Source organism: Martes martes (assembly GCF_963455335.1).
Source record: "Martes martes genome assembly, chromosome: 14".
In the NCBI taxonomy this organism is placed as follows: domain Eukaryota; kingdom Metazoa; phylum Chordata; class Mammalia; order Carnivora; family Mustelidae; genus Martes; species Martes martes.
Genome location: NC_137902.1, coordinates 13,693,601 through 13,709,036, shown reverse-complemented (window position 1 = coordinate 13,709,036; position 15,436 = coordinate 13,693,601). Strand labels below are relative to the sequence as shown.

The 15,436-nt window shown below is 48.1% G+C and overlaps 1 protein-coding gene across 1 annotated transcript in view; it reads right to left on the bottom strand.

Moving 5' to 3' along the window:
* The window catches only part of HSPA12A (heat shock protein family A (Hsp70) member 12A), a gene marked incomplete at both ends in the record, with an annotated part of 130,443 nt that extends 116,282 nt beyond the window's left edge, over positions 1-14,161 (bottom strand). The window contains one exon of the mRNA XM_080823487.1: positions 14,074-14,161. Coding sequence (XP_080679613.1) covers positions 14,074-14,161 — 88 coding nt within the window. The remainder of the gene's footprint in view (positions 1-14,073) is intronic.
* Positions 14,162-15,436: the final 1,275 nt, after the last annotated feature.

Below are 15,436 nucleotides of genomic sequence, written 5' to 3'. Positions count from 1 at the left end.
CTCAGATGGCCTGTGGGGCTGTGGGCTCCAGGAAAATCTGCTGCTCGCTGGAGTCATGTTTTTTAAATGGAGGTTTTCCTTCTCTTCTGGGTGATAGAAGTCTTTCTATTGAGAAAGGCCAAGTTTAAGGCTGCCTCAAATCCTCTACAGTTTTTGGACTTAAAACATTTCTTCTTGATGCTGGAAGTTATAAAATGCTTCCAACCACCCACTTGCTTGGCTGTTTTACTGTGACTGAGTTTATTTTCCTAATGGGAAAGCAATCCTTGGGCTGTTTTAAAATAATTCCCAAATCGGTCAACGAGGGAAAAAAAACCCAGTCTCCGGAAGAAAACAGAACCGAGATACTATTTCAGCCATTCCAGTGATGACAGGGACGTTTCACGTGTCTCTTCCCTTCCATCAACCATACTGTTGAATGCGGACGATGAGATCTACAGTTTGCCAGAATCATCTGGATTGTTAACTTTAAACTGTATTCTGGGGTCTGGCAGGATGAAATAATTATTGGAGGCTATTCCTACCCCCATGCCCCATCCAGATTTTTTTTTTAAACAATTAACAAATGGAGAAACCCTACCTGCCATTTTTGCCTAGGGACCAGGAATTGGCACGCCCACTATTGGTGGCTTGTGATTTTCTCCAGCTCTCTAGAAGGTTCTGAGATCTAATTTTTTCTAACAGAGGCTTTGTCAGTAGTGAATGAACTCTGACGACAAAGCCAGCTTGCTTAAAACAATGGAGTTCCAGAGACAATAGAAGAGAAGGTGCGGGTTAGTGTGCTCAGCACTAACCCGCCACACAGCTGTCTGCGGGGATCTTAGCTGAGCCGCTCCCCATGCAGCCAAGTTCAGGGACAGGCTGCTCTTCTATTCACTCCTTCCATGGCTCTGGCACAGGAAATCCAGGGCAGGCCACGGCACCCTCTATCTATACATAATGACTCTGTTTAAGGTCTCTCTGTGCTCCGCTCTCCTCGCGATACGCCAGGCTGCCGACAGAATGAAGAGAAGGGGAGACTCGAGATCATTGTTTAAATATTTCAGGCTCGCTTTCTCTATGTCCCTCCCTGCTCCAAATACTTCTGCCTCAAAAATGTGGATCATTCAAGATAATGTGCAGAATATGAAGAGGGTGTGAGACCATCTCACTGCTCTCCAAGCAGGAGCTGAAAGCCACAGCATGGATTCAGTGGCCTGGGTCAGACACCTGGCAAGCCCTCCCGGATGTCCCACAGCAGCCAATCAGGCACCCATGCCTGCTGACCCGACCTCCACAACGACCCTCATCTCCAGCTCCCTCGTCCTCTGCAGTGACCCTGAGGGCCAGGCCCTCATGGCCTCCCACCTGGGCTGCTAGTGAGCCCCATGTGGCTGGAGATGCCCACTGCCCCCACCCCACCCCCGAATTGCCCCCTACCACACGCTGCCACTGGGTTTCTCCAAGTAGGAACAAACCTGATCACACTGGCCCTCTTCCCTGAGAGCTTGGATGGTTCTCCCTAAGCCACAGAATAAGGTCTGAACTCCTTGCCCCGGCATAAGAGCTCCATCCCCTGGAGAACACACAAGAGCCTTCCTGCCCCTCTTGGACCCTCGAAGGTTCTGCCTCACCCCAGCGAGCCCCACCCCTCGGGGGAAGCCCATAGTTACCCACGCATTTTCTCCATTCCACTAGGCTGCTCCACGCCCAGCGTATCCACAGCGACACTGGGAAGGAGACCTCGGATGCATCTCCATGCTCCGCCCCCACCAAACCAGTGCCACAGCACATCCCCACAACACAGACAGAATGGCCTGATGTCCCCGACGGAAAATGCACCCGGCAGGGATGAGAAGTGCTAGGACGAGGGACGTGGCAGCACGTGATCCACAAGTCGTGGGTCCACAGAGTCAGTGAGTGTGAAGAGCAAAATTTGTCTTGATGGGATAGAAATTTAAAACAAAGGAAACTAACAAATGCCTCATGGTGGGCAGACATCCCCTCCATCACCCCGCAGTGAGCCCCCTGGAGCGGCAGTCGCACCTGCCGGCAGCCCCCGGGGGTGCACGTTGCCAGGTCTGTTAACCCTACGCCAGCCCTCACCGCCCGCTGGCCCTTGCTTCCTGTCTCTGGGTCTCACCCGGGCTCACAGCTGACTGGGTCCTTCGGCTTCATTCTCTCTGGGAAAGACCTACAGAAAGGGTCCCCCTGACCTGGGCACCCCTGACTTTTTCTCTTCCTCACAGCAGCTCCGCCTGGGGCAGCCCAGCTTCTGCGTCCTGGGAGTCTATATTGCACTCACAGTGCTCATTTACTGGTTCCAAACTCACATTTTCCCAGTTCCCAAATTCTGCTTTTGCCATCCTTCCTGCCCCGAATGCCCATAAACCACCGTGCAGCCCCTCACCCCCCACTTATCTATATGATTCCACTTCTTAGGTTTCCTGGGTCCACCCACTCCTTACCCCAACAAACAGGAAAAAAGTGATCCCCATTACACGTTACCTGGGATGGGGAAGAGCTGTCCAGAGGACAGTGACAATAGGGGGACATCGTTATATTAAATAATAGGTGTACTGGAAGTGTACCTTACGAGGAGAGCTGTATGTGATCCTATGTGTTTAGAAATAATGTTTTTACTGGTTGAGATAGCGTGTAATGGATCAGCTGCATTAGAACTAGACAAATATGCCTAAATCAGCAAAATACAGAAAAACCAAGGAAAAACAATACATTTCCTGCATTTTGACAAACATCTTGGTTAGCGGGACACTGGCTGACACAGGAACACCAAAGAGGAAGAGACTCATTTTTGCCATTTTAGGGACCATGATAGAGGTGGGAGGTGGAGTTGGGGATCTGTGCAGAGGACAGTCACTGTGATCACCTGGAGGGACGCAGGTGGCACCCAGCCTATGCGAGGACCCAGGAGTGGCGTCTGCCTGTTGTTTCTGCCACTGGTGTGGCCACAAAGATTGGAGGTACATGTCAGCCCTCAGTCCTCATCAGACGTGACCCATCTGCACCACTCGACAGGAGAGACCTCCCCCTTTTCCCAGAAATGCCTCCTTCATTTGACCTTCAGGACCCCTGCTTTCCTTCCGCCACTGACAGAGCAGCTCCCCCAGACTTCTTCCCTGGCTGCTTCTCCTCTCTGCGAGGTGTGAATATGGGAGCGGCCCAGGCTCGAGTCCGCAGACGTCTCTTTCCCATCAACGCTCTCTCCTTGCGGGACCTCCTGTGGTGATGACTCCCACACTGACATTTCCAGCCTGAGCTCACCCACCTCCCCCTGCATGTCTCACGGGTAATTCCGGTCAACAGGCCCCAAACCTGCCCCCTCTCCTCCCAGAACCTGTCCTTACCAGCTGTCTGCGCCTCAGTACCTGGCGACTCCACCCATCCGTGCACTCAGACCAAATGTGCCGGCGTGGTTCTTGCCTTCCCTTTGCCACATCCCACATCCAGGCCCCGGAAATCCTGGGGCCTCCCCTCCAGCCTCTGTCTGGGTTTCCCCACGGCCGCTCCTCTTACCCTGAGCTGAAAACTGGCACTGTCTCTGTTATCTTGCAATGAATAGTTCCCCAACAGGCCTCCTTGCCTCTCCTCTGCCCACCCCAGGCCCCACCGAAGTGTACTCAGAGCATGACCCCCGCGATCCTTCAAACATGCGAGCCAGATCATGCCACTCCTTCACTCAAGCCCCTGGCTTCTTAGAGGAGAAGTTGGCCAACCTCCAAGGCTCCACCTGGCCTCATGCCCCAGCTGTGTGGCCTCCTCGCTGGATCTCTAACGCACAGGCGACTCCTACCTCAGGACTTCTGCCTTAGCTGTTCCTCTGCCGGGAATGCTCCTCCCTCAGACACCCACATGACTTCTTCACACATCCTCTTCCGGGTCAAATGTCACCTTCTCAGTGAGGCCTTCCTGGACTTCTTACTTTAAATTCTAACCCCATGTCCACCCCATCCTTCCCTCTCCCCCATTCAGCTTTAGTCCTTCTCTAGATCATCTGACACAGCTGTTAAGATTTGTGTATACCCACATGTACACACAAACACACTCTTTGTGTAAGCTCCATAAGGACGAGAATTTTTATGTTTTATTCACGGCCATATCCTAATGTCCAGAGCAGCACTTACCACAGAACACATGATAAATAAACAACTGTTGGCTGGTTTGTGGTTCCATATTGACTCACTTGAGTCACTGGCCATCGCGACTGCATGGGAGGAAGCCCTGGGCCCCCAGGGGACGAGACAGCAAGTCAGTCTACCACAGGACCCACTGTGGGCCTTACCGTGCTGGACACACCCGTAAACCTTCGTTGTGCCTCTCCTATCTTGGGATCCTCAGAGCCTACCGTGGGGCCTAAAACAAGGTGAGTGGATAGATGCTTGTTGAACTAATGAAATCCAGATAATTCAGGACAAAGAGGAGCCTGAATTAAACGAGATAATATGATACCACAGATGCAGTTCCAAAGACTCCTTTTCACGCTCTTCTCACCCCCAGTCATTGCTGAGGCAACCACATCACGTGTGGGTAACAGCATTTCACTTCGGACACAGGAAGTTGAAGTTCTGAGTTCACCCGGGGACAGGGAGCTTCTGAGTAGCTTCCCACATTCACACTTGCTCCCGTCATCATCCGCATAGGCACCTTCTCCACGTGAGTGGAGGGGGCAAAGGACAGGTCATCGTAAGCCTGGGTTCTAGACTTCCCTCCGCGCTCACCAGCCTTATGCAAGACTTTAGCCCATGTAATCCTGTTTCTTCACCTGAGTTTAATTCTCTTATCATAAGAGGATAACTGGCTAGTGAGTCTGGTGAAGCAGATTCAGGAATGACTTGTTAAAGGAGATTTATGGTTTACAAGCATATAGAAAGCAGGAATCACCAGGACCCACTGCAGGTTCACAGAGAAACAACTCTGTCAAGATAAATCTCGTTTCTTTCTTTGATAGGATTACCAGACTGGTAGAGATGAAGTAGATCACGGATTTAGGAATTCAGCAGAGCATTTGATAAGTTCAATGGCGTTACCATATGGAATGGACGCAGGGACAATTGGGTACAAGGACCACTGGGTGGCTTGGGGACTGATTGGATACTGTTATTTGTGGGCTGAAATTCAATGATCTCAGAGAGAGGTTCTGAACTCAGGACCTCAAGCCTCTATCCTTGGCAAAGTCCTGCTGAACATTTTTATCACCGACTTGAGTGAAAACTTCAAAGAGGATGTGTTCACTACATTTGGGGACAGGCTGAAGGACAAAGATATCATGACCAGGGTCAGAATCAGTGTCCAAATCAATCTCAGAGCCTATAGACAATGGGTTGAGGTAGCTTCTCAGGGCTACCCATCCAGGTATAGAGTGAGGGGAAAGATGACAGAGCAGCAGAAGACTTCAAAAACTATGATGGAATTCTGTTGACCTGAGTCAAAAGTCTGATGTTGTGCAGAACACCCGGCCCCACGACAGCCCCTCACACAAAAACACAACTATATCTTGGATTCTATTCATGGAATCTTACCCACAAGTGTGAGGTGCACCCCACTTTGCGCATTCCAGTGGTTTTAAGGCCAACATTTAAAAAGTGATTTGAAATGAACAATCCAAAACTGAAATTAAGAAGACAATTAACACCTACAACACCATAAATATTTAGGAATAAACTTAACAGAAGAAGGGTGAAACTTATATTCTGAAAACAAAAACACCAATTAAAGAAGACTTAAGTAAATGAGAAGACAACCTATGTACATGAATAGGAAGACTTAACTATTGTTGGGATGGCAAAGCTCCCCAAACTGATCTACAGTTTGAGTACAATCTATAAAAATCCCAGCTGGCTTCTTTACAGACATTGACAAGATGATCCTAAATTCATATGCAAATGTAAGGAATCCACAAGAGCCAAAACAACCTTGACAAATAAAAACAACGTTGGAAGATTCATAATCTGTAATTTCAAAATTTACTACAGAGCTTCAATAACTAAGACAGTATGGTACTGGATGAGGACTGACAGATCAGTGCAACACACTTGAAAGTTCAGAAATACAGCCTCACATTTGTAATCAGTTGATTTCTGACAAGGATGCTAAGACGATTGAGTGGGAGAAAGAAACAGTAAATTTAATAAGCGGTGCCAGGACAACGGTTTATCATACAAAACCATGAGCTGACCTCTTGATCACACCATATTCAAAACTGGATTCAAAATAGACAAAAGAAAGACCAAAATGTAAGAGCTAAAACTAAGAGAAAAAATAGACCTAAATCTCTGTGACCTCGGACCAGGCAATGGTTTCTTAGATTCAACACAAAAAGAACAAGCAAAACAAAGGAAAAAAAAAAAAAGATAAATGTGGCTTAATCAAAATTTAATCAAAATTTAAAGCTTAATCAAAATTTAAAACTTATTTGCATCAAAGGACACTATCAAAGAAGCAAAAAGACAATATATAGGATGAGAAAAAAATATTTGAATATCATATTTCTGATGAGGGAGTCTGCTCATCTACAGTATGTATCTAGAATATATAAAGAACTCTTATAAGCAAACAATAAAAAGATACAACTCAGTTTAAAAATGGGTAAAGGGGGCGTCTAAGTGGCTCAGTTGGTTGGGCAGCTGCCTTCGGCTCAGCTCATGATCCTGGAGTCCCGGAATCAACTCCCAGCTCCATGGGGAGTCTGCTTTTCTCTCTGACCTTCTTCCCTCTCTCTCTCTCTCAAATAAATAAATAAAATACTTTTAAAAAATGGGCAAAGGATCTGAATAGACATTTCTCCAAAGAAGATACAGAAATGAACAATAGGCCAGCATCTACAGGCATCAGTGAAAAGCAAATGAAAATGCAATGATGTATCACTTCACACCCATGAGGGTGACTAATCAAAGGGACAGAAAATACCCTATGATCCAGAAACTGCATTACTAGTTATTGACCCAAAGATACGAAAATACTAATTCAAAGGGGCACATGCACCCCAATGTTTATTGCACTAGTATTAATACTAGTATTACCTATACTAGCCAAAGTAAGGACAGCACTAGCAGCCCCAGCATCCATCAACTGATGAATGGATAAAGCAGATGCATTAGATAACCCAACGAGGGGGACACTTACTATTATTCACAAGTCATATTAGAGACACAGAAACTGGAATTTAGAGAAATCACCTAACTTTCATGACCTAACTTTGTCATGATTGTAGACTGGCGAATGGCAAAGAAGCCAATAATCTGACCTCAGACTCTAAGGAAGGTCCCACTGATGTTTGGTGAACCAATCACTGAATGAACACAGGAGCGAATGAATGTGTGCCCAACTGCCAACTGCGAGCATCTCCTAATCAGTGGCTTGGTTCTTATCTTACAAATGCTCTAAATCTTGTAACCCTCATCTATCCTTGGGATACTCTATCTTAAGGCAAAAAATGGGGTCCATCTTCCACTGGATAGGCTCGTCCTCCCGCAGAGCCTCCAGTACCTCTCTCTCTCCATGGTCTCCGAGGTCCAGGCTTCAGTCACCTGCCCAATCCCTGCAGGCAGAGCCCACGCTGGGACACTTCCAGCCACCTGCCCCCCAATCCACATGGAACCTGATGTGCCCGCGCGGCCACTGCGACGCTGCCGTGTCCAATGTCTGCTTCAAAGCCGCGGTGCCACGTCCCGCTGGTACAGGCGCCGCCCATGCTGGTGCCACCGCCACCGCCAGTGCTGGTGCCACCGCCACCGTGCAAGTGCCACCAACACTGCCAGCGCCGGGCTCACCGCTCTGCTGCTGCTGCTGCTGGGTCACTGGAGCTACTGGGGGACGGGACAGTCATGGGGGACAGACTATGAGACATCAGGAAGCCTTCAGAGTCACCCTCTCCTCCAAATGAAGCTTTGCTAGGGACTGTGTCTTGAGACCTCCTGGGAGAGGGCTTCTTCCCTCACGCAGACAGAGTTCTAGAAAGCCCAACTGACCTTCTCCAGACACGGTTAAACACCAGGCGTGGGGAGCAGTGCAGCCTGGGTTGGAACCCACCTCCCCACAGCCACCCACGCACTTCTGTCCCATCACTGTGGAGGCCAACAGACACGGGGATGGTCCTTATTTTAAAAACACCACAAGAGCTCACAGTGCGCGCCCACGGACTCACCTTCTGACTTGGCCCTATTTTCCCTTTAGCCCCGTTTCTCAAACACACCACCCCAACATGTCACATGTGCGTCTCCAGGTCCCTCTCCGAAGAAGACAGTAAGTTAGGAAAGCAAGAGGAGGTACCAAGAAGAGCCACAGGGGGACGTATACACGCACATTTTGAAAACGGGAAGCCCACTTCCGGCGTTGGTGTGTTTCATTGGGGATTTTTTTCTGAAGACTTCAAACAAGCAGAAATCCTTGGCCACATGACTTGGGAGTTTCAGGTGAAAAGCAGGGCTCTCTCAGGAAGCTTTCTGAACATCAGTTACAGAACCACAGACTGTTCTCTCCATGCTTTTTGTAGGCGGACATTAAGAACACGGCTGGGCATGGCTGATCCCTGGCAAGGTCGGCATTCAGGGGCCTCTACCCTTCCAGACCCTCTGGTTTTCAGCCTAGAACTCCTCCCTTAAAGAGCACCCGGACTCTCACACAGCCTCCCAGTCGGTGGTACCAAAGTCATGTTAAGGTTTTAACGCTCTCTCTCCAAGCTTCCCAGTCAGAAGAGTCACAGAACCCCAAAGGCAGGGCCATCTGCATAACTTACGGGACCCAGGACAAAACGAACATGCAGGAGCCCTCATTCAAGTTATTACGAGTTTCACGATGGCAACATCAGAGCATTAAAACAAGCACAGGGCCTGGGCAACTACAGGGGTCCCATGTCCAAGCCGACTTGCCCGCCCAAAGGAATGTAATGACACACCAAGGACACTCAGAGGCATAGTTCAGAAAAATTACTTTTACATACAACCGCAAAGTCCTATTTTAAAATAGAAAAAACACTAAAAATTGGCAAATGCTCAAAAAAATTTTTTTTTAACTTCAGACATGCCATTCTTGCCGAAGTGCCCGTTGAGTCAGCTCGCCATCAGAACTCCATTGGTGAAAATGCACTTAACTTAAAATGTCTTAACTTTCACCCTGCTTCCCTCCAAGGCTCTACACCCTGAAAGCATTTTGCACATCAAGAGAGAACCCTGGAGTGAGTAACAAGACCTTCAGTGGCGTAGCAAAGCTGGAAAGGGTCAGATCCCCATCAACCTACCAGGTTCTCAAAGGATGGACAGGATCTGGCAAGGCCAAGAGGAAGGCTTCCAGGAAGGGAGTGAAGGAGCAGAGAGAGAAGCAAAGGGTATGACTGGTCAGTGGCAGGAAGGGAGTCGACAGGACAGCAGGGAGGGCTCACCAAGGGCCACTGAACTACTTTAGAAAATCAGTAAGAACCTGACAGCTTGGTGGGTTCTGGAATCTGGTTTTAAAACTGGGATTTCATGATCATGAAGGGTAAAAATAAGTGTGACAAATGGGCACCTGTCTATAAATGCCACATGAACTGTCTCCCCCTGCAAGCAAGCAACATATGAGCACAGGATCCAGGAGGGAGTTTCTTGCCCTTGAACTGGCTATGACTGAATCTTCACCCAACTTTCCAGATCAGATGGCTGCCTCTTAGCTCTAAGAGAGCTTTTCAGTTTTGTGCTAAGGCTACTCTCTGTGCCGGGTCTTAGCCTTGCCCTTTGCATAATGCACAGGGCCTTATGGGACGGAACAAGACCCAGGCTCACCATCACTAACAAGCTCAGGCTCAAGAAGACCGAATGATGAAGAAAACTGTTTGGATAAAGTAGGACTCATCTCTATACCTGAGACAATGCATAGCCAAAAAAAACCCCCAAAACCAAAAAAACACCAAAAAACAAAACAAAAAAGCCCTCAAAAATGCTCTTCTACCCAGACATCCGCCTCCTCTGATAACCATTAGGCTTAACCATAATAGGACACTCGGAGCAGAACTTGGAGAGATTCAATGTCTGGTTTTAGGAGTCTCCGGGCCAAGGTACATGCTGTCTCACCCATGCTGCAAGGCAACGAGGTTAACAGAGACTACAAACTTACCAACCAAAGTCAAAGAGACAAGAATGCATGTATATTCCTCCCAGCTGAGACTGATTCTCTCGCTCCCTGCCTTGTAATCTCTTTATATACATATATGTCTGTTTGTTTATGTATATATACCTACATATACATATATGTATCTTGTGTACATAGCTATATATGTATGTGTAGTGTGCATATATATGTAGATATAAAAAACACAGAGAATAAAAGAGGCAGGGAGAGAGAACATATACATACACACACATACACATAAATATGCAGTACAGTTCAATTCCATTAATTTTTGTTAAATTCGACCCACATTTAGAGTCTCTGACATGTGCTGACCCTCCTCTCGGCACTAGACACAGACTTACTGAAGAGTGTCACCAACACCCATGAGCTCACCAGCTAGAGGGGAGACACACTAAAACCCAAACACCGGCCTGGCGCAACTTATAATGGGAGTCAGCGTGGCTCGGTAGTTCTAGAACAAAGGTGATTATTACATGTGCTTGAATCATGCTGGCTGGGCTCAGGTCCCACTCCACCATATTTAAGCTGTGTGACCATCAACACACAACTTGAGCCACAGGCTCTCATTAGTGATATGAGCATCTACAACAGCGCCTTCTTCACAGGGCAGTGAGGAATGAACGATATAACTAGTGAAAGCCCAGACGTGGGCACACAGAAGACATTCAGTAAAACGGAGATTTTATTATCACAACTATTAATCTTCTTCAAAAGGCTGTGAGGTTCTGCAGAGGGGCGCATAAGAAAGAAAGGTGATCTAAAGTTGGGGTGTCAGGAGAAGCTTTAGGGAGGAGGTGGTATAAGAAATAGGTGTTTGTCGGGAGAACAATAGGGAGAGAAGGCATTCCAAGGATTAAAAAAAGAGTTTGTTCAAAGGCCCTGAGGCATGAAACATCCTGGCAGGTCCTGAGAACTGCCAGCAGGTCAGCGCAACAGAGTAAGGGTTCAAGGTCAAAGAGAAGCCAGAATCAGATCTGAAAGGGCCATCGGAAAGCCTCAAACAATGGAATGTCGAAATCAGATTTGCTTTCAGAAAAGTTTAGGTAATATCCAACTGAACATGATTTTGCCATTGTGAGGACCAGTTATCATGAGCACCACCAGAATATATTAACGCCACCAAACAGAAGACTCACTGTCACGTGTATGTTCTTTCCTCTGTTCACAAGTCTTCAAAAGTTTTTTGTTGCTTTGTTTCATTATACTAAATGACTGGCTTATTTCCCACGCTGGTTTCATGGCTGCAAGAACGTTTTTCTTTACCACTAATATCTTACAGAATGATTTTTAAATATTCACCTTCCTAACCACTATGAGGGACTTCAGTGGCCACTTCTTAGCATTCATTAAGAGCCAGACACTCACACGTGTGCCCTCGAAGTCCGCAGACAGCCATTATGGGTAGCGGGTCACGTCTAGGGGACAGAGGCGGATATGGGAGGCAGAGCCATGGTGGGGGTCCGTACTGGAACTAGAAGCAAAATCATATATCCCAGGACAAAACCAGGAAGGTGACTGAAGAAGAAAATGAAGCCAAGCACCAAAGGAATGGACGAGAATGCAAAGTGGACCCCTGGAGGGCATTCAGTGACCAAGGAGGTCCCTGGAAAATTGGAAACAGGCAACTGAACTGTCTGGAGGTATCCAGATTCATTTGCTCACATAGCATTCATGAGGTCAGCCTATGAGATGATTCTATGAATTCCCTCTGTTAGCGTCTGTCTGTCCTGGGTCTGAAGAGAGCACGGTGACGTGGTCTCCAGCCACGGAGGACTCAGCGCCACAGAGAGAGGACTGACTGCGAGTGGGCCCTGAGAAAGACCAGGTATTCCCCTGGCGTGCCTACAGAGGCCGTCTCCTTTCTTCATTCCATGCCATTGAGAAAATCACCAGATGGGAACAGTCTCCTTTCTGACCCCAATTTTCATTGTTCCATATCTGAGATAACAGAGGCAGCAGGCGGGACAGAGAGCTGGAAACTGCCGGTTTCAGACGCCTATGACTGTAGTCACCCTCCTCCTCCCCAGAACTGACCTCTTTGGGTCTGGCCTTCAGATTTTCATAAAATGAATGTGGCTTTTTTTTTCCGATGCATTTTTCCCCTCTTTGATTTAACAAGCAAGAACCCCAGACGCTCATGCCTGAATCCTGCCGTTCCCGGTCAGACAGACCACTGACATGCACGCTGTGTGCGTATATTTGCGTGTGTTCCAGTGTGGGTGTGTCCAATTCAGGATGAACAGGGAGTGCTGTCACCCCCACAGGACCCGCCAGTGTGTCCAAGCCAAATTCTGCACTCAGAGGCCCTCTCAGTGCCACGGGAGTGCCTCTTTGCTCTAGCTGCTGCAGCCTGGGGCTCCCAAGTAGTTATTGCTTAAGTTCTTAAAAAAAAAAAGTGGGAAAAAACAAAAAACTGAAATAAAATAATCATATCAAAGTCTCATGTGGCACTCCAACTTAGCATGTATTTTATGGTGAACTGAGAAACTCAAAGAGCGTTTCAGGAACAAGTAAAGCAAGTGTGGAAAATACCAGGTCTCTCTCAATTACTCTTTGTTTCCCAGGCAAAAATTTCTCCCTTGAAAAATCAAATCAGCAGTAACTTATTTGTTGAACACCTACTATGTGACAGGCACGCAACATCCAGCTGCACATTACAGGATTTCTTTTTCATTACTGTCTTCCCTGTAAAACATTCAAAGCATCGAACTGGATGTTTTAGCTGTTTTCTCTTCTAGCAGTTTTCCTATTATGAATGTCTTCAGAAGCTTAACACTTGGAGGGCTATGCAGAGTTTTCTGGGTCTTTTTTGGTCTATTTTGTTTTCTTCCTACTATTTTTTTTTTAACCTAAAACTTTCCTTTTCTCTTCCTACTTTCTGATTTTAGGGAGGGAAAAAAAAAATCTAGCATCTGGGGTCTGAGACCACTTGAAATGTCTGGGCCAGGGATTGCTAATGACCTCCCAGAGATAACCCAAATTGCTGATTTAGCAAAGCCCATTCTTGACCTTGACACAAGACAAGACAGGCAGAGGGAGAGGACTTGCCAGGCAGCAGTGAAAGAAGACGGATCATGGAAGCGCTCAGATCTCCCCAGGCCCCCTCCCCCATTCAGCAAACACCTGGCTGAGTTGGAAAACATGACCGGTCCAACCTTCCTATTGGCACCAATTGAAGCTGTCAGCTCTCGGCTTGTCACCAGTTGCACTGGGAGGCCCCGGGCAGCCACAAGAGCCCTAATTAGGCAGAAATGACACTTCTACAACTGACCTGCCAGGACCTTTGGCAAACCATTTAACATCATTAGTTAACATTTTTTAAAAAGTGTGAATGTAAATGAACAGCCAGTGGCTTTCAATGGAGTTTGTCGGTGGCATCCCCCCTCCCCCCCCCACCCCCCAGCTCACTCTTTCTCTTTTTACATGAATAGTCCACTTGTTTCCTCCAGGATTGGAGGGAGGCACTGGGCAAGAAGGAAGAAGAGGACCAGTCCTCTGTGGGGAGAGACATGTTAAAGCATAAACAAGCTTGGAGGAGCCCGAGACCATCTCTTCCTGCCTCGGGACAGGCCTGAACTCTCACACACAAGCCCCCAGAGCCCGTGGAGCCCAGGCAGGGAGGGGACAGGAGTGCGCCCAGCCAGGTCCCGCTCCACAGCTGTGCTGGGGAGTGTAGATGCCCGCTGTTGCCCATTTTCCGAGCTCTGAGTAGGTGGGAAACAATTTCAATTCCCGACTCAAGGGTGCTTTTGAAACACTCTTGCTCTCATGCCTCTTACCACTCGTCAGCGCTCTGAACGGCCAGATGTTCTGCAGTGGTTTGGCAAATATCTTGCATGTGCTTCAGGGTAACTGTACCAGCTAGAAATGGGCCTCGTCCCTCTCCAAAGGAATGAAATCTGCTGGGGGGGCGGGGGGAACGACTTCCGACGCTAGTTTGGTACTTGCACAAATTCATTCCTTTCCTACCTGAAGCTGGTATTTCCCACCTGGAATCACACTTCACTTTGCTCTTCGCTGCACACCCACAGAGTCCGTACACGCCAACACTCTCCATCTGTAGAAAGGGGGAGAGAAGTTTCACTGTGAAAATGTCCCTTTGTCTGTCTGCTTCTGCGCCGCTCTCAAAGCGTGTGTTTGCGCTGGGAGACAGGCGGAAGAGGCCACACAGGGTAGAAGGGAAGCAGAAAGGTAAAGGTGGGCCCCAGAGGGGTCAGCTTCCTCAGGGCCTTTGCACTTATCACCCACTGGTTGTGTGCCCCTGGGCAAAGTGCTTTGTGTTGAGTCTCAGATGTTTTCATCTGTAAGACCGAGATAATGCCTTACTACCTCCAGGGGGAAAAAGGATAGATGGGACATATCATGCGAACCGGAAGGCCCCACATAAAGGCAAGGATTTCCAGACCTTTGAGAGCTGCCAAAACTGAGGCGTGATGCCAGGTTCTCAGCTTAGTGAGACTCTGTCCTCTTGCTTCTCAAGAGAGACTAGACAAAGCCACTACAGCACCAGCACATGCCAGGCCCCTCCCTGTCCCCCCTGCCCTACCTCCACTCCAGCTTATTCTCCAAAGGGCTGTAAGTACCACAAAGACAAGTGCATGGGTGCAAGACCAGCTCCTAAAACCCATGGTCCTATCAGCTCTTTGGCCTCTCTGCTGGATCCTAAGCAGTAGGGGAGTGGAAGCACATCTGTCTATCTCTGGATTTCCAGAAGTCCCTAGGACAGCGGTGGGGACACAGTCGACGCCCAGCAAAGGTTCACTGCATCGAAATGCAATGCATCTTCCAGACATGTGCTGATAGCAGCTGGAATGTGTGTTTTACTAAGGCAGCCCAGATCCCAAATTGGGAGAGCCTGACTTGCCCCCGAATTAAGAAAGACTCAAATCAAGCCTGCAGCATGTGGTGGCGAATGCCTGCGAGGTAGCAGTAAGAGAGAGAGAACGGAAAGAAAACAATCTTAGTTTGGAGCAGAAAGAGGGAGAAAATACTGGAAAACGTCCTTAATAACAGTAAATGGGAAAGGGAGAGAAGAGCTCCTCGTGATGGAGTATTTAGTGCTTTTAAGCTAAATACCTCAGCATATTAAGCAAATAGAGAAAAGCCAGCTAGAAGATGTCAGCAAATTGAACCAAACGGTGCTCAGAAAGCTCAGAAAGCCGATAGGAGGTGTCTGGGTTTGACCCCTTTTCCCATCACATGCCTGGTCTGCGCCCGCGTGTTTAGTGTTGCTTCTCCTCTCCAGCTGCGGGGCTTATTGAAAAGCTCTTGCTCCCTGCCTGGTTTTGGCACATTTTCTGCAGGTGCCTCCTACTGTGGCCACAATGGGCTG